General features: G+C 54.6%; 1 protein-coding gene across 3 annotated transcripts in view; it reads left to right on the forward strand.

Annotated features, from left to right (window-relative positions):
- Positions 1 to 17725, forward strand: part of HDAC7 (histone deacetylase 7) — a 122202-nt gene that overhangs the window by 89191 nt on the left and 15286 nt on the right. For 2 of the 3 annotated variants that reach the window (XM_067313925.1, XM_067313926.1), the window contains exons 2-9: positions 8394 to 8590; positions 11135 to 11225; positions 13844 to 13955; positions 14832 to 14947; positions 15119 to 15241; positions 15773 to 15882; positions 16327 to 16443; positions 16681 to 16879. In XM_067313925.1, coding sequence (XP_067170026.1) covers positions 8394 to 8590; positions 11135 to 11225; positions 13844 to 13955; positions 14832 to 14947; positions 15119 to 15241; positions 15773 to 15882; positions 16327 to 16443; positions 16681 to 16879 — 1065 coding nt within the window. The remainder of the gene's footprint in view (positions 1 to 8393; positions 8591 to 11134; positions 11226 to 13843; positions 13956 to 14831; positions 14948 to 15118; positions 15242 to 15772; positions 15883 to 16326; positions 16444 to 16680; positions 16880 to 17725) is intronic. The other variant, XM_067313927.1, reaches the window with a different exon arrangement.

The following is a 17725-nucleotide window of genomic DNA, read 5'->3' on the forward strand; positions in this document are numbered from 1 at the left end:
ACATGCTCAATAAAGAGTTATCAGAGTTTGGCAACCGAGCACTCCAAACATTACATCTTCCCTGAACATCATCTGTTCTGTCATGGCTCTTGCAGGACGCCACATATGGCCTTTCTGTTTAGGGACCGCTGCGGTCGTGCAGGGCTTTCACTATAGTTGCTTTTCTCCCCTGCTCCTGGGATCGAGAAGGTGGAGGCTCCTCTGCGCTCCCCCCCGACAGGCGGGTTGCGAGGAGTGGAAGGAGAAAAATGCCTGAAATGCTCTGGTTGTGAGGGGTCCTGCAAGGAAGCCTTCCGGGGATGTGCTAGTGAGTCGAGGTAGGTGGAGCAGAGGGGCGCGTGACTGCCGGCGCGCATGCTTGTGCCAAACGTGGAGCATGAACTCGGGGTTCCTGCGGCTGGATGTCTCTTTGCTGTCAGCTCTAGATCCTCAAAACCCTGTGGCAGCGTCTGTGTGTCCCCACTCCTGTAGCAGCTGGTCAGAGATAACAGAGCGACGTTTGTCGTTTTGCTTTTGTTCGAGGGGAGCAAAGTGCTTGGTCCCATAATTAAAAACAGTGTCTTAGTGCATGTGCCCAAGGGGCCAAAATGAGGTTATATGAGGTACCCTGACTCTGGGATTTCCTATTTCTTGAGTCCTGACTTTGTGATCTTAATGTTATTTCAGCATAGTCTTTTTTGTGTGGTTTCTTATTTAAGTGTTTTTAATTTGCACAAACTCCCTCCAGCTAAATTTTGTTACTTGTGCGTGGCTCTGAAGAAGACCTTTTCCTTTTATTAGAGAGGAATGTTTTTAATCACATGCATTCTTCAACCCAGCTGAACTCTGAACCTTTCGCAGCTAATCAACATAAGATGGGAAACAGTTTTCAAAAACTGCATTTAACTGCTGCTTGTACTCAGACATAATAACTCTTCGCTGTGTGCGATCGCCTCGAAGGCGGCGTTGGGACAGTTGGCCCACGTCACAGTTGCACAGCGCTGCAAAACACTTCAGCCCGCCCTCATGGCAGGCAGGAGGGAAGATCATGGGATGCACAGAAAACCATCGCTCTCATACGACCTTTTTGGTCCTTAATAACCTGCTGGTTCTACTGTTTTGTTTGCTTCCTGCTTTATTTCCCTCTTATATAACTGCAGCTCTTTGTTGACGACTGCTCTTGCCTCCTAAAAAAAAAAAAAAAAAAAATCAGGAAATGCCAAAGCAAAGATTTCTGCGCTGCTTTTTTGGGAATGGCAGTCTTTCTTAGGGCAGCAATGTGATTAGTGATTTCCCCTTCAAAGCGTGACCTACACAAGCAACGTATTAATACAGTCAGCCTGGGAAACTCACTGCCACCAGATCTCACCCCGGCCAAAAACTTAGCAGGAGTCCAAGCAGCACTTGAATGTTTCTGTGTGGCACGTGACCATTTATGTAAGAGAAGCTTTAAAAGCAAGTGCTCAGTGTTCACTTTGCGAAGGAAGAAGCCCGGCCATTTCCATCTGGGAGTCGAATATTTGCTCCACGGGCTGGGCGGCTGCAATCTCTCCGGCTCCATCTTTTGAAGCGGTTGGTGCCTGTTTGGTGCTCATGTTTCCCGGCGTCCTGTTGCGCTGGACGCTGGCAGCTCTCGCGTTTCTGTGCTGCAAAGCCCTGAGAGTTTTGGGTTGCGTCTCTGACTTTCCCTGTCCAGCTTCTAGACTCAGCATTGCAAGGCTTTGCCTTTCCCTTTTCCTGGTTGCCCAGAGCTGGGCTGGGCAAACACCTACCTTGGCAGAAAGGTCCTTTCTCCCACCGGCGTGATTTGGGCTCTCTTTGCGGCCAAAGCAGCTGGTCCCTGACGCTGCTTTCAAGCACACTTGCTCTGCGCCTCTTCCCACCTTGCCTTTGAGTGCACCGACAGCGTTTCTGCTGTTTTCTCTGTGCAGTGCCATGCTGAGGAACAGGCCAGGCCTCCCGGGAGCATGAGCAATCTGGAAAATGTTTGTAACCCATTCTGCGTTGCCGAGCACAGAGCGTGCATTCACGTTAGTACCGCCAAAGGCTTTCCCAGGGCACGGCAGGGAGAGACTCTGCACCGAAGCCGGGCTTGCTGTGTTGCAATCTCCCCTTCCTGCTGACGAAGGGTGGAGCCGCAGCGGCTGCTACCTAGCCAGGTGCAGAGGGGCTTGTGCAATTGGCTTGGCGGTCTTGGGAAACCGCCTTCCTGCGGGAATGGAGACGCGGAGCGTTGCGATTTGCCTCGACTTCCCGCAGGCGTACTGACTTGGTGGCATGTTTTCCCCATGCTGACCTGGCCCTGCAAGGAAAGCTCACACAGGGTGGCCCAGAAAAACAACCACTCCAGGCCTTACAGCAGCACTGTAACCCGAAATCCCAAATGCTTCTGCCTTACCGCTGGACCACATGGTGGAAACGGGGGGTAAGGCAACGAATTGTCCTCCTAACCACCTGCATCCCCCCCAGCCCTCCTGGGAGAGAGGCTGATGCCACCCTGCTTCACCCGCCAGATACCACCAGGGTCATTCAGGCCAAGCTCTGCAATTAATGATTTCTTTAACAAGGACAGGGGGAGAAAGCATCGTGAAGTCTTTGCAAAGAGGCTGAGTGTCGCTGCGTTTCAGTGGCTGAATTTCAGCGCAGGGTCACTTGCAAGCCCCTCTTTGAGCCCTGCCATTTGCACTGCAAATGCTTCCCCGGCCTCACAGTGCTCTTGCTTCTTCCTGATGACATGGTGGCTGCTGAAACGTTTCCAGCCTGAGCAGTCGTGTGAAGACAGGCTTGCCACCAGTGCCGTCCTTCCCATGCGAATGTTCTTGTGAACTAAAAATAATTTGCAAAAATGTTGGCAGCCAGACATCCAGCAGGGATAGGATCCTGTCCCAGAAACCTTACGCCTCTTCCCTGGGTGGATGCTCGCAGCTCGATTCACCCGACCCCAGACGTGGATTGGATCTGTTCTCATCCAAGCGGGTGAGGAGGGGAGGGCGGCGGGCTCAGCCTGCTGAGGTTGCACCGAGGCCAGCGCTCGCATCCTGCTCTCGGCCCATCTGCAGGTCTTATTTATTGGTTGCGCTGCGACGTGGCGCTGGAGCCCTGGCGATGGCGGCTTGCTGGGGTCAGATGGGAACTGGCCAGGCCCTGACTGGTTTGGGGAGAGGGCGCAGACCCCCTAGGAGCCGTCCTGGGGCTGCGCCTTTTGGCGGCGGGCCCTTCCTCGGGCGAGGGGAAGAGGAGGAGCTGCTCGCGCTTGCCTGGCTGGCTGCCCCCTGAATCATGTGTGAGCATCGGAGGCTGGTGGGGAGAGGAGTTGTTTACTGTAACTTTTGGCAGAGGTCCCAGCATGAAACCCCAAATGAATTCAAGCTGCATCAGGAGGTCACGGCTGCAGCAACCAGCTCCCAGGGCAGGAAGGGCTTTGCGAGAGGATCCAGAGCTGCTGGAGCCTGGGCTGGAATGGGAGGGATGCGTGGCATCCCGGGAGAGCTGCTGAATGCAGGTGGAGCCGGACAGAGGCGATGCCACGCGCCGGAGGGGTCCCAGCGCTGGGACAGCGGCAGAGGCTCCCGTTAGGGGCCTGGGATGCGTTCCCAGCTCTGCTACCTCCGGCTGGTCCTTGTCCCTCTCCGGTCCTGGGCAGCAAGACCATTCCTCCTCTCTTAACTGCTTTCAGATGGGAAGCTGGAAGGCGTTCCTGCCAGGCCTGGTGTCTTTCTGCTCGCTCTACCGTGCTCCTCCACCCCACGCTGCACCCGCAGGCATCTCTGCAGCTTTGCCTTGGTGCCAGCCTGGGCAGCCTCTGCCCTAGGCTCTGTTTTCGCTGCCCCTCTGCGATGAGGCTCCCTGGCAGCTCCCTGCAAACCTGCTTTTGCTGCAGGAGTCCTCGAGGAGCTGGTTGTGCTGCATCCTCCTGGTTGAAAGCTGCTGGATGCGCTAAAGGGTTAGGGAAAGGCTGTTCCTCCTTGCCACTGCCGCCCTGAGGTTTATCGTGTAAAAATTCATGTTTCTCCATTCCGGAAACTCCCCCCTGAGCTTGGAAGTGCTTTAATCCACCCTGGCTGGGTGAGAGGTTGTAAAGTCCAGGCTTTGCACTGGTTTGAACACCTGCTTGCCAAACCAGGGCAATTCAGGCTAGTTTGCTCCTGTGGTGCCTTTTTTCTTTCTGCTCCCCCTGCTTCCCCCAATCCTCCCCTTCTCCTAAAGGATGGCCATGTTTCCCTAAAGCTTCCTCAACTGTGAAAGAGGCTAGTGAATGTTTGCCCTATGCTGCGCGTAGCAACGTGCTCCCCGCACAAAAGCTTTGCAGCCCCTGAAGATCTGGAAGGGCCGCGGGCATGGAGGAGGGTCCGTGCAATCTCTCTCGGCAGCAGCTCTCCCTGTAACTGGTGCCTCTTGGCCGCAGAGATGCTCGACAGCCTTTTTCCTGGCTCTGAGCAAGCGACGAGGAGTTGTTTTTCTGGATGCTCGCAGCTGGCCGCTCGCCTGCCCGTCCTCCCTCTCCCCCAGCGCACACATTCCCTCCCACTTCTTCTCTTCCGCTGGTTCAGAGTTTGTTTTTAAAAAGACTCCAGCAAACGTGGTGGAGAGGTTCGCAGATCTCGTGCCTGTCCCTTCCCCCTCAGCTCTGTGCCACCATCCTTTTCTCGCCCTCTGCCCCCAGAGGTGCCTGTAACACCCTGTGCTTTGTGGGCCACTGATGGATGCACGTGGTTGCCCTCAAGACCTTCTTGCCTTTTCTCTGCCCCACGGAGGTGCCACAAGGGCAGCGTCGGGCCGTGCCAAGGCAGGTTGATTCTGTTGATGGAAGGATGAGAACGGGGCTGCTGCTGCTGAGCTTTGGCTGACACCCAAGGCTGTGCAGGGACCTCTCTGCTGGGTATTTTTAGTGTCACAAGCGGAGAGGAAGGCTGTGACCACTGTTCTCTGGATGCTGCTGGCTTTGAGGACCGACGATAGCTGTTGAGTTGTATGGCTTGGCAAGCTGGTCCCTTCCTCCTTGCGCCTCCACTTTCCCCTCTGAATAACGGTTCTGCTTATAAACAGCTCTTCCCACTTCCTTGTTGTTTCAATATCCCTAACAGGAGGTGTTGGAAAGGCCTTAAAGCTGAGCCTGACACTCTGAGTCCTCTATATTTCACAGCTCCTGTCCCTTCATGGTGTACAGCAGGACACTGATGTTTGGCTGGCGAGGACCAAGGAATAGCTGAGCTTCAGAAAGTTCCTGTAGATGGAGAGCATCACATGACAGAGCAGAGATCTGGCTCAGTTGGAAGCTGTCAGAAGTCACCATTTCCCATCCTGAGATTTTACTTGTTACAGTTTGTCCTTGTCCGGCTGCCAGCAGCCTCGCACATTGGGTTAGCGTTACACACGCGTTACTGCCACCTTGCTTCAGCCTTCCTCCCACAGAGCATCCCCGAGGGGGCTTGGCCAGCACCAGTGCCCTCCGGCATCCTCATCCTCACCAGGAGATGGGAACACACGCAAGCTGGAAAGTGGGAGATGACAGCCTGCGACGCTGTCTGCTTATCGCATGCATCCTTCAAAATCCCTGATATTTGGCAAGAACTCGAAGCCCGCTGGGGGTTTCCAGTGCTGGGAGGCTTCTGGAGCAGCAGGCAGGTAGCTACCTCCCAGTGAGCCAGTGCTGGCACGTACTGGCACGATGCTCCTAGGAGGTGGGAGTCTGTGAGCGCACAGCGCAGCGTCCTCTCGAGGAGTGGTGGAACATCCTGGGATGAATTCAGCAGCCTGGTGAAGGTTGCTGGCCTTACCCAGAAACACAGCTGGCCTCTTGTGGGAGTCAAAGGGCCCACAGTTGGCAAAACAGAGGGCCACAGGAGAAGACTAGGGGTCTCCTCACTACATGTAACTCTGCTCCCACCAAAGACTATGTTCTTCCCATTGTTGCTCTCTTAACAGGCAGGTGCACCCATCCCACAATCCTCTAATGCCTCGCGTCTTGAATTCTTGTTTGCAGAGAGCCCGAGCTCATAAAAACGCAGCTGAAACGTGTTCATCTGCTTACGTTGCGCCCAGCCTCCAGAAGGGTGCCATGGGTCTCATCGTGCCCTTCTTATGGCATCTTACCACCTCCAGCCCCAGGGCGTCGCTGATGATGGGGCAGAGGAACTTCCAGGCTCTGGTGTTATCTTCCTCAACCTCACTATCACACTGGTTACAGTGTGGCAGGCAGCCTGTAACAATTAGAACCAATTAGCCGAGAGACAAATGAAATGCCAGGCAGTTATCAGTGAGATAGAGGGTTGGTGAAAGAACGGAGTAAACCCTGTGATGAGGTTTCTCTGGGAACGTCAGGTCCTTCTTTGACACAGGCTGAAGTCGAGGATGTTTCTTTCCTGGAGAATTTAGCTGGTCTCTTTAGAGGCACGTTTGCCTCCATCGACCTAAGGGAGGTTTTCCCACAGAGGAGCTGGGAAGGGGAAGCTGCAGTGCACCAGGGTGGCAGATTGCCTGCCAGGGCCACTGAGCATGGTCCTGTCCTCTGCAGTGTTGGGGGGTGAGTTGTGCCAGGCTTGCTTGGCCTCACCGCTGCAGCATTTCGCTTAGCATAGGTTGCTTTTGCAGAGCTTTTAGTCTTTCTTGGGTAGGTGAATTGCCTTGAACCCGGTTCCCTGAGAGCTCCGGCAGGAGGGATGTGTGTGGAGGGGGGGTGTTGAATGCCACATCGTGGGTCAGGATCCTGCAGGAATTTGTTTTGTGATATTGCAATAATCAGCACAAACTCCCTGATGCTGTTGAGGCCAAGGTTTGAACAGCACAGGGTGTGGCCTCGTTCTCTTCCTATAAAATAACATTTGCGTTTGGTTTTGTTATTTGAGGTGCTTTTGCAAAACAGTTAACTTTCAGGCCTGTAGTGTCCTTGGTCCTGTGTCCTGCAAGAGCATCCCCCTTGCACTGTCTTTTAATGCTAAATTTCCTGGCCACCCACCCCTTTCCAGCTTCCTGTGCTGCAATGCCTGTGGCTAAGTGCAAAGCTGCCAGGCCCACAGCTGCCTTGCAGACGCTTGTGTTGGTTTGGGGACATTGCGGGGTAGTCCATGATGTCAGTGCATCCTTCAGCTGCTGGTGTGCACCGTCATGGTCACAGATGTCCTTCCTCCCTTTGCTTGGTCAGCTTGCTGCCTTGTCACTGTCATTTGGAGCATCCCCCTGTGTAAGTACAGCAGTGCCAGCCTGCACAGGAGCAAGTACTGGTCCAACAGACCCCAGCTCTGTACTGCCTCTTCCTCCACTCTTCCTCTTATCACTGGGCAGTGGGATGGATAGAGGCCCCTGCAACCTGTGCCAGGTTGTGTTGGATGGGGACACTACAGGGTTAGCTCAGAGAGGGTTATAGGAAGCTTTTCTCGGGGCAAACGGAGTCCCACTTGTCCTCACCATCCCTGTGCTGCAGACTTGCACATCCCACTCCAGCCTGGCTTTTGCAGATATCCTCATTGGTGCAAGGTTCATTCCCAGGAAAGGCTGGGCAATTTGGCTGGTATTGCTGCTTCTAGGCTGCACTTATCAGAGGCACTGGAAGGCAGGCTTAATGCTGGTCTCCTGTTGAGGCTTTCTCTATCTGATCTGTAATTGCCAGTTTATAATGAGGACTAGGGCAGCTTGTTTCTCAGCTCCCTTGGGACCCGTTCCTTCAGGCCAGCCCCAGCACAAAACAGGCTGTGGAGAAGCACGTGGATGCAAATGGAGCACTGCAGCTTAAGGCATCCGGATGGCAGTGTTGTTGTTCTGCAGGTTTATTGTGTGCCTTTCCCTGTAATAGTGCAAGTTGCAGCCTTTCTTAGCAGGGTTGCAGTGGTGGTGTACCGTACCGGCCAAGGGCCGCGGTGCAGGTGCAGCTGTAGGGGACCAGCTCTGCTTTGCTCTGGTCCGTGGTGCGTGCAGGATAAATTAAGCAAGGCTTTAGTAGCTAGTCGGTGAAAATCCCCTGCTGCATTGGGTACTCCAACAGTCTAAGTTGCTGGGGCTATTTTAGGTATCCCCAGGAGGATAAGGGGGCTCACCATGCAGGGAGGCACCGCATCCAGGCCAGATGTGAATGCCTGAAGTTAGCAAAGTGATTCTCAGCCTTGGTGTTGGGGAACGATGCCCACAGCACCCTGGAGACTCTGCCAGGCGTAATTTGCAGGATCTGTGCCAGGCTGATGGGGGCCAAGCTTTTCTCAGTGTCAGGGCAGGTTCCTTGCAGTGCCCACCTGTGCACAGGGGAATATGCCTGGGGCCCATCCTGATGCTGCCCTTGCTTTCTCAGGGGACGTAGGCCAGGCCCCAGGGAGCAGAGAGGTCTCTGCTCAGTTCACAAGGCCCCTTCATGTCCTGAGACGTACCTGGGAGGAGGGATCTCAACCGGGCAGTTACTGAGCTCTGCCTGTCTTGTGTCTTGACAGCTGCTGTGAACCCGTGCACCTCTCCGCAGGTGCCTCAGACCGCCCCCATGGACCTGCGGATCGGACAGCGTGTCGTCAAGCCCGGCTCTGACACCACCTTCCTGGCTCTGAAGCACACTCAGCAGCTGCAGCACCAGCTCTTCCTGGCCAGCCTGCATCAGCAACAAGTGGAGCAACTTGCTCATCAGCACGTGAGGGTACGGACACCCTGCAGCTTCTTGGATGCAGTGGGGAGCATCACCTGCTTCCAGGTCGGGTGATGCTCATGGGGGTGGGTGAGGACCTGCTTAGAGCTGGTTTCAGTCTGCCTGTCCAGCCAGGACAAGGCAGCAAAACTTGCCAGCCTTGCTCAGGTTGCGGCCCTGCGCCAGAAGTGAATCTTGCATTCATGCTTGCAGGCGGCATCGTGCTGTGTGCCAGGGCAGGAGCATCTGCTGTGTTGGGCACCTCCATGGCAGAGTGCTGTGGCCACCTCCACGGCCCTGTCCCTCACCTCCCAGTGTGTCAGTAGCCCTCTGCTCTCTTCTGTGCCACTCAGATGGGGAGTTCAGTGGAAGTGAAGATACCCGTGAGTTGTGGGCACGGCTGGCCTTTGGCATCCTAGCTCTGGCCTGGGAGCACCTGGCTGTTGTCAAGGAGGAGATTGCCTGCTGGCTTCCTTTCCCTCATTCACTCTGCAGACCCTGGCTCTGCTCTGGGCGCTTCTAAGAATTACTTTTCCCCACAAAGCCTATAGCTCATGATGCCATGCACATCTGCCAGCACTGCCAGTCCCCACCTGGTGGCTGGCCTTGTCCGAGCTCCCATCTCTGTCAGTGGTGGCATCAGCTGATTAAGAAAAAAGAGCTAGAAATCCCAACCCTGTAGAGTAACCTTCCTGGGTGATTTCTTTCGCCTGAGCTGGAGAGTCTGTAGTCCTTCTTAGCCATCCCAGAGGCCTCTCTGACATGAGGAGCCTGGCTAGATAGCCAGGTGGTTGCATTTTCATGTGTTATTTTCAACCCTAGCTTCTGTCCTGCCAAGGCCAGCAGGAGGGCAGGGGCCTCCTGGGATGTGTGAAGCAGAGAAGTGTTTTCAGCCACACACCATGTGCTGTATTAGGAGCCAGAGTGACTGTACAGGATGCCTGGTGTCTCTGAGCTGCCACTCATCTTGACCTCCGCTGTTTCTCTCCCCTAAAGACATGAGTTACTCACTTTACAGGCTAATTTGCTTTCTGGGAAGCCTTCACTGCAATTTTCTAGTGTCGCTCAGAATAGCACCCCCCCTGTACAGCATCTCCTGCCAAACATCACAAAATCACAGTAAGATTTAGATTGAATGATAGCTCTGGAGGCCTCCACTCCACCCCCTGCTCAGAGCATCGCCAACTTCAAAGATAGACCAGGTTGCTGAGGCCTGCGTCCAGGCGAGTTTTGACCATCTCCAAGCACAGAGATCCCCCCCACCGCCTGGTCCCTGTCGCAGTGCTGCACCATGCTCATGGGGAGGAATTTATTCCTTACGTCCAATTGGAATTTCTCCTGTGCAGGTTTTAAAGTTGCCCTTTCACTGCACTCCTCAGAAGAGCCTGCCTCCATCTTCTCTGTAACACTCTTTCAGCTGTGGAAAATGAGGTTGTGCCCCCTTTGCCTCTGGGCTAACCAAGGCCAGCCTCATCAACTTCTCTCACAGCCCAAATGCTCCAGCCCTCTGCCTGCCTGTGCTGTCCAGTTCCCAAACCACGTAGCAGTTGCAAAAACTGCGTTCTTGTGAGCCCCTTGTCTCTCCTTTACATGCTGGCTGTGTCTGAGAGGTGGGAGTGTCTGCCCCAGAGCAGCAACACCACTGTCGCTGGTGTAGGGTGGCAAAGGCCATCCTGTCCTATCCCACTCGCTGCTGTCCCAAGGCTGTGTGTTGGACCCAGCCCTAGGGAAAAGCATTTACCCTGTTGATTTGAGCCTTGCTAGTTCTGTGATCTCCTCTCTGGGTTGGCAGACAGGCTTTGCTGTGGCACAGGCATGTTTTTGGTACTGTCACTATGTTTGCTGAGGAGCGGAGTCTGCATTTCCCATCTCCCTCTAGTCCGATTCCAGACCAGCACAGCCAACAAATCCCACCTTTGGGAAAAGCAGTTCAGCTTGGGATCTCCCAGCTCACTGGTCCCAGCAATCTTGTCTGGAAGATCTGGGGAATCCACTCGAGATGCTCTGAGGCTTTCTGTGAGAGGCTGAGCATCAGCTTGGTCCATACAAGGAGAATTTGCGAAGCCCTCGTGACGCCGCCGTGAACATTGGGTGCTTAGAAACATTTGTGCAGATGTGAATGCTTTCTGACCTTCCTGTGAGATGGGATCACTTCTGAAAATATCAGCTCTGAAAAATACTGAGTTCCAGACTTTTAAGAATAGTATGTTTATCTTTTTTTTTCCCTTTATTAGTCAGCCATGATTTTTTTTTCATTATATTACAACATGCCCTAGTTACAGATATGTCAAAATACCATGAAAGGCAATAAGTTGAAATAGACTGGGTTTAGTTTTACAATGTCTCTGGGGAGATAGTCTCTGGAGGCAAAGATGCGTCCGGTTTGCTATGATGAAACAATTTAACACATTCTTGTCAACCAGGGCTGCCCATCAGGTTTCCAAAAATGACATAACGGACTGTTTCAGATATGCTCCATCAGGTCCTGGAGGGCAAGAGGGGCCTTGTGTTGCATGGGGTTACCTTGGTGCTGATATTACCCTTTTCCTCCCGCAGGTGACCATGGAGTCCCCACACCGTGAAGCAGAGCCTGGGCAGCAGGAGCAGGAACTGCGGCAGATCCTCAATAAGGACAAGAGCAAACGAAGTAAGAGCTTCTGCATGTGCCATTCTGTCTGCCTGCGTGCGGCACCAGGCATGGCATCTCTGTCCAAGGGGCTGTGTCCCCAAAATCAGTGGGCTGTGCTCACAGAGGGATTGAGATCAGAGTGGCCTTTAGAAGGGGTCCTGCACTTTCAGCAGGCAGTTCTGCCTTTATCCAGACCATGCTGTGCCCTCTCTTGATCTACAAGTGTGATGATGCCCACACCACTGAGCATCTCTCCATCCTGCGTGTGAAACAGAGCTTCGTGCTATGCTTGTCTGGGCCCAAGAGAACAGCTTAGCATGAATGGGGAAGTCCAGTTCCTTCTGTGTGCAGCAAACAGCAATGCCAGCAAGTTGCACCCAGTGGCTGGCATGTGACTTTGGGACTCCCTGGTCTGGCCAGCGTTTGTCCTTCATGTCCTTCTTGGTGGTACCAGCCAGGTAGTTGCGTTAGATCTTTGTGCTAGCACTGAATAATGCCCTTCAACCGACCCACAAGCGCTGAGCTTATGGTGCTTGGGACTGCCCTGTGCACTGGGCTGGGCATGAATTTGACTCTTGCTATTGCAAGCCCCAGACTGGTGCACCTGTGCCAAGGGGGAGAGGTTAGTGGGTCCTCCTATACTGGGCAGGCAGGTCTGCGCTGCGGAGGAGGCTGACCCCATCTGGCTGCACACCCCGTCTGGCTGCGAGATGTGTCCGGCTGCAATCTTCCTGCGCCATCTAGTGCCTGTCCTTGCAGAGGGAGCTCTCAGGAGCTGCTCTAAGCTTTTGGATGTGTGGAGCCTTTCAGCAGGACCCAAGGATGTAGGTGCAGCCTGCACCAGATACACTGCACTGTTTCCAATGTCCCCGAGCCTATTGCCCACCTGCCCCTTGAGTCTGGCCTCTGCTTTCACTGCAGCATTAGCTCAGATGGTGCCCCCAGCCTGGCCCCCCTCTGACCCCAGCTCTTGTGGTGGTGCTTTTACACCAAGCTAATGCCTGATCTGAATGTGCTCCCACTCAGCAGTGAGGGTGCCAGCTGCGCCATGTGGATGCTGATATTTTTCCCGTGCTGTCCCGTTGTTCCCATGAGTCTGCAGAGGACGGGCTGCTTTTCCAAACTTTTCAGGGTTGATATGGCTAGTTGCGGTGCTGAAAACGCAGTGCCTGCCCCTTCCATGCCACACCTGAGCAAGTGCAGCCCCTTCAAATGTGGTCAGCTCAGCAGAGCTGAGCATGACTGCCCATACATGGCCTCCCTATGCAAACTGGGAGTTAATCTTACAAATTAACTGCAATGATTGGTACTGAATGCTGCCATGGAAGGAAAAGTGTGGAGCATCTCTACTGTAACTACAGAGCTTTCCACTCTTGCTGGAGCAGACAGCTTAGGATATGATCTTTTAGAGGGAGCTTGGGAATGGGCCTTAGTCCAAGATGGATGACTGCATGGGAGGCTCACAACAGCCGGGGGCTGGCAGTTGCAGCACCCTGCAGCAGTTGGAGCTGTGCGTGGGAGTGTTGCGCTGTCATGATTGAGCCAGGTGTTGAATGTGGGTCACTGCTGTTGTCTGTTTGCCAGTGGATTGTGGTAGGAGGCCTCATGTGCAGATGCTGTTCTGGAAGAGTGCAGCTCCATCAAGAAATTCAGGATCCTCAGAGCTATTCACTGAACTGTTTAGAGGTGCTTTTTTCTTTCTCACTGCCTCTCATCCAAGCTATCCCCATCTGGGCAGAGACCATTACTGTGCAGAGAGCTGAGGTGCAGGATAGGCAGAGCTGTACGTCATCAGCTGGGACCTTCTCTGGAAATTATCAACATTTAGCACAGGCTCGAAGAGTTTCATTCTTTGAGGGCATGGTGTGTCTGGAGAGCCTTCAGAGGGATCCTGTACCCCCATGTGAAGTTTTGTCATTGCTGTGCAAGCCACGTTGTGCTTTATGCCCTCTCTGTTCTGTGGGCATCAGCTTATACCTGCTGTCTCTGGCTAGGATGAAGCAGGCAGAGGTCCACAGCTGAGACTTGCCTCTGGAGATGCTCTCCCTCTCACCGGTTGTGCTCCTAGCACTCAACAAGGGACACACAAAAAGATCTGACTGCTGAGATGACCTGGGAGAGCTGAGGATGGCCCTCCTCTTCCTGCGTTCACCTTGACCTGGGAACTGCACCTACTGTCTCAGCAGGGTTTTCTCAGTATCTGTGCTCAAACATGTGCAGCATCTGTCATGAGAGCTCCAGGTGGTGTGAGGGGTGCGAGTGTAGCATCCTGGTGCAATGGGACCTGCCTTGAATTCACAACAAGAGGGAAGAGGGTGTGCAGTCCCTGCAGAGGGACTGATAAGATTCGGGACAAGGAAACACGAAAGTTTGTCAGTGCTGGCCACTCTGCTGGAGCACAGCTGGGTGCTGGGCCAGGTTAGAGCTGGTACAGCCATGCTGGAAGGACCTATCCTACTTCCCACAGAGCTGCAATGCTGATGCCTTTGGCCCAGGCTGCTGTGGTGGGGCTCTCCAGCCGTCTCAACGTCCCCTGTCCAGCCACGGGGAGCCATAGGGCACATGTGTCCAAGGACCCTTTGGGGTGACCCATGTCTACTTCCAGCCCAGTGTGATCACTGCTGGTTTTCCTGCAGGTGCTGTGGCCAGCACAGTGGTGAAGCAGAAACTGGCTGAGGTCATCCTGAAGAAGCAGCAGGCAGCTTTGGAGAGGACCAGCAACCCCAACCCTTCAGCCATGCCATACAGGTAAAACAAGGATACCCTCTCTGGGTTGTCCAACCTATCGAGAGCAGGACATATGCTCAGGGACCTTCCAGTAAAACATTGCTTGATGGCTGTTTATCTTAGTTGAAGTCTGCAGGGGTGAAGCAGCTGGGTGTATCTCCTATGTTGTCTTCCCTGGTCTCATTGAACTTCATTGACTAGTCCCACTCCTGACTCAAGAAGTAGTCAGGCTTCTTTTCTTTTGTCCCAAGACAAGGCAGAACCCAGACATGTCCCTAGGAACCAACCTCTAGGGACGTGGGAAAACTGAGGCACCCACTGTGAGCAGGGAGATACCACAGATCAGTCTCACTGCCTTGCTGCTCAGTGAGAGAGAGGCCAGAGGCCTCACGGCTTGCTCCAAGCTAGGCACAAGGAGGAGAGACCTGGATCCTCCCAGCACAAGACTTCGAGGGAAGACTTGCTAGGTTCTTTGTGAACAAGCAAGGGCTTTGCATGCAGTGGAGATACCAACAGGGAAGCCATGTTCCCAGCCCTCGGCAACCCGATCCCTTGTGTAGGAGCTTGCAGTAGTGGATAGAGGAAGCCTTTCTGGATGCTGGCAGAGCACCTAGCACACACCCAGAAAAGGCAATGCCCCATCTGCCACACATATAATGGTGGGCGTAGCGCAGCTGGAATTTGGCTGTCTGGAGGCTGCATCCTGGGAGCTTAGCCCTGTGCAAGTCCCAGGGAGAAACACACGGGAAGCAGATGCTGGAGCATTGGGTTTCCACAGCCTTGTGGAGACAGGGCTGTGTTGGCAAAGTCGAGAGCTGGGAATTGGCTAAGTCCAGGCAGTGCCAGCTATTGGTTCCAGCAGTGAAAGGTCTCTAACTAGGTTTCTTCTCCCCACAGGTCTCTGGAGCCTCTGGATCCTGAGGGCCCTTCCCCTTCTGTGCTCAGCACCTTCCTGCCCCCAGTCCCCAGCACTTCTCTTGACCCCCCAGAGCATTTTCCACTGCGGAAGACAGGTAAGGCCTAGGGGCTAACACCATCTCCCTTCCACTCTGGTGTCCTCTCAGCCTGCACACGGGGATCGCAGGGGACTGCTGGAGCCAAGAGAGTGGCTGGCCCCACAAAACCAAGCCAGCTGCACTCCCATCCCTGCTGGAGCTAGGACTAACTGTCTTGTGTGCTTGCAGCATCTGAGCCCAACCTGAAGGTGCGTTGCAAGCCCAGGAAATGCCTTGACCGACGCAAGAACCCCCTGACCCGGAAGGAGAGTGCACCTCCTTCATTGAAGAGAAGGCCACCTGAGGCGATCGGTGAGGCTTTTGCCTGGACTGCTCTAACTTGGGAGTTTGTAGAGACTGAGGCCAAGTCAGAGCAGCCATGATCTGCCCAGGATCCTGCAAGATGTCTGTCTGGGGGATTGGAGAGGGAAAGTCACGTCTTGGAGGCTCAGTGTGTTATCAGTGCCCTCCTCGGGGCGCTGCCCATGGAGGAGTTTCATGCTGTGATGATGCAGGGACAGCTGAATCAGGAAAGGACGTTGCTGCAGCCATACCATGCTGTTTTGGGGGCCTGTGATGGACATACAAAGCTGGACGGGTCCAAGGCCCCGAGCAAACACAGCTGGCTGAGCTTCCTTGCTGTAGTGTGGTGCCTTCCAAGTTGGCAGAGAGACTCTGCTCCCAGCCATGCCATATGGCTGAAGGAGTTTTGGCCTAGGAAGGCAGTGGCGACTTGTTAGAGGGAGGCAGGGCCGGGTTTCAGGCTATAAGGGGTTGGGGCAGGGGTTGTGCTGCCCTTCTCTGCGTGCCTATGCCCATCTCCCCTATTTATTTCCTGTGCAGACTCCTCGCCGAGCAGTAGCAGCACCCCTGTCTCCGGCTGCAGCTCACCCAATGACAGTCTCCCCGCAGACCACGGAGCCCTCCCCACTGCATCCAGCATGGCCCACGAGGTGAGGTCCTAGGGCCTTGGAGACACAGGTCTTGCAAGGTCAGGAGTTCCTGACCCCAGGGTTTGGAGTCCTGATTTCTCACTAGACGCTGATCCTAGGCTCAGGATAAGCTAGCATCCCCCTGGGAACCCCATCCATGAACTCTGCTGCCCAGGACTGCCCCCATCTGTCTGAACCCTGCTCTTCCTGGCTGGGGGGATCCTTTGCCCAGCCTGTCACTGCTCCCCTGTGCACTGTCCTGCTTGACAGTGTGCATTTGTTGTCTCCTGGAGTGTGTGCTATCTCCATGGGTCCCTAATGCCTCTTGCCCTGGCCCCAGATGTTCCCCCAGGCAGCTAGGACTCAGCCACCCTCTTCTGCTGCCTGCCCCATGCCTGAGCTCCCTTGTCCCATGTCCAAGCTGCCCTTTCCAGAGCAGAGACTAATGAAATGTGTTTGGTGCAGACACCCCTGGCCCAGCGCCTGATGATGCAGGAGAGCTCACTGGCCCAGTTTGCCCTGCAGAGTGCAGCCTCCCTTCCAGCCATCACGCTGGGATTGCCGGCTACCACTAGCGCCAGGGTAGGTAGCCAGGTTGTAGGTACCCCTAGAACCGGACAGCAGGTTCCCGCAGGGCAGGGGAAGCCTGACCTCTCTCTTGGGCCTGGGGTTCCTGGGCTAGTGCCAGGCGTTTGCTGGCTCTGAATATTCAGAGATCCTGCCCATGGGCACGGCTAAAATATGCCGTCCCCTCTCCATGCTTGTCCCAGGCTCTGCTGTCCTGGCCTGTTGCTAATCCAGTGCTCCTTCTCTCTTCAGGGAGAGGCAGATCGCCGCCCCCTCTCTGGCCTGGCACACCGGGTACCTGTGCTGAACGGACCTGTCCTCGCAGGCACACATTCGCCCATGTTCATACCAGCCAGCTTGGAGCAGCACGAGGCCGGGAGCCCTTTATCCCCTCGGCTCCAGCCTGTCATCATCCTCGAGCCCTCTGTCACCCATGCTCCTCTCGTGGCGGGTGAGTGTCAAGCTTTTTACATGCCTGCTGCTGAGGCTGTGTCAGTGCCGGCAGGGCTCAGCATGGAGATTCTCTTAGGACAGGCAGGAGCCAGGAGGTTTCTGGGGGCATCCAGTCCATTGCACCAGAAAGACCCAACAGCACAACACAAGCTGCTGCTGTCCTAATAGAGGAGACGTGCCCAGGAGCAGTCCTTGGTGCTGAGGCTGGCTGGCATGTGGCTGTTCGTGTAAACTCTCGCAGGCTGCAAACTAGCCCCTGGTCTGTTCTAAATCTAAAATCACATCTGGGAATTGTTCAGGAGTGTGAACAGAGTTGGGCTGGTTCCAGTGCCTGGGAACAGAAGTGGCAGTGTTCAGTTCCCTTACATCTCAGCACACGCCAGAGATCTGATCCTCTGTTACCCTTACCTGAGCTGTGGTCAAGGCGATGGAAGATGTTGACCTTGGTTCCAGCTAGCTAGCAAGCACATCCTTGCCATGGGCTAAACTGGAGCTCTGCATGCACCACAGTCTTGACAAAGCAAAGAGAGTCATAGCTTTGGCTCTTCCCTCCAGCTGCCCCTCACCCTGCTGGAGCATTGAAAGCTGCACTGGTGTGGAGTCATTCATGCTTCCCACAGCCCAGGAGCCTCCCTCCAAGGGATCTTTCATGCATCTTTGCAGGCTCCCCTGTGCCAGCAGGTTTCACTACTGCCCCTGTGGTGAACAGGGCAGCTCAGACTTCTTGGTTGTACCTTTAGCTGCTTTATTCCCCCCAAACCTTCTGGGTTATCAGCTCTGACTGAAGCAGAGCAAAAGCTGGCTCCTTTGTGTTGCTTCCTGGCTTCATCTCTCTCCTTGCCCT

Source organism: Apteryx mantelli, chromosome 33 (genome assembly GCF_036417845.1).
Source record: "Apteryx mantelli isolate bAptMan1 chromosome 33, bAptMan1.hap1, whole genome shotgun sequence".
In the NCBI taxonomy this organism is placed as follows: Eukaryota; Metazoa; Chordata; class Aves; order Apterygiformes; family Apterygidae; genus Apteryx; species Apteryx mantelli.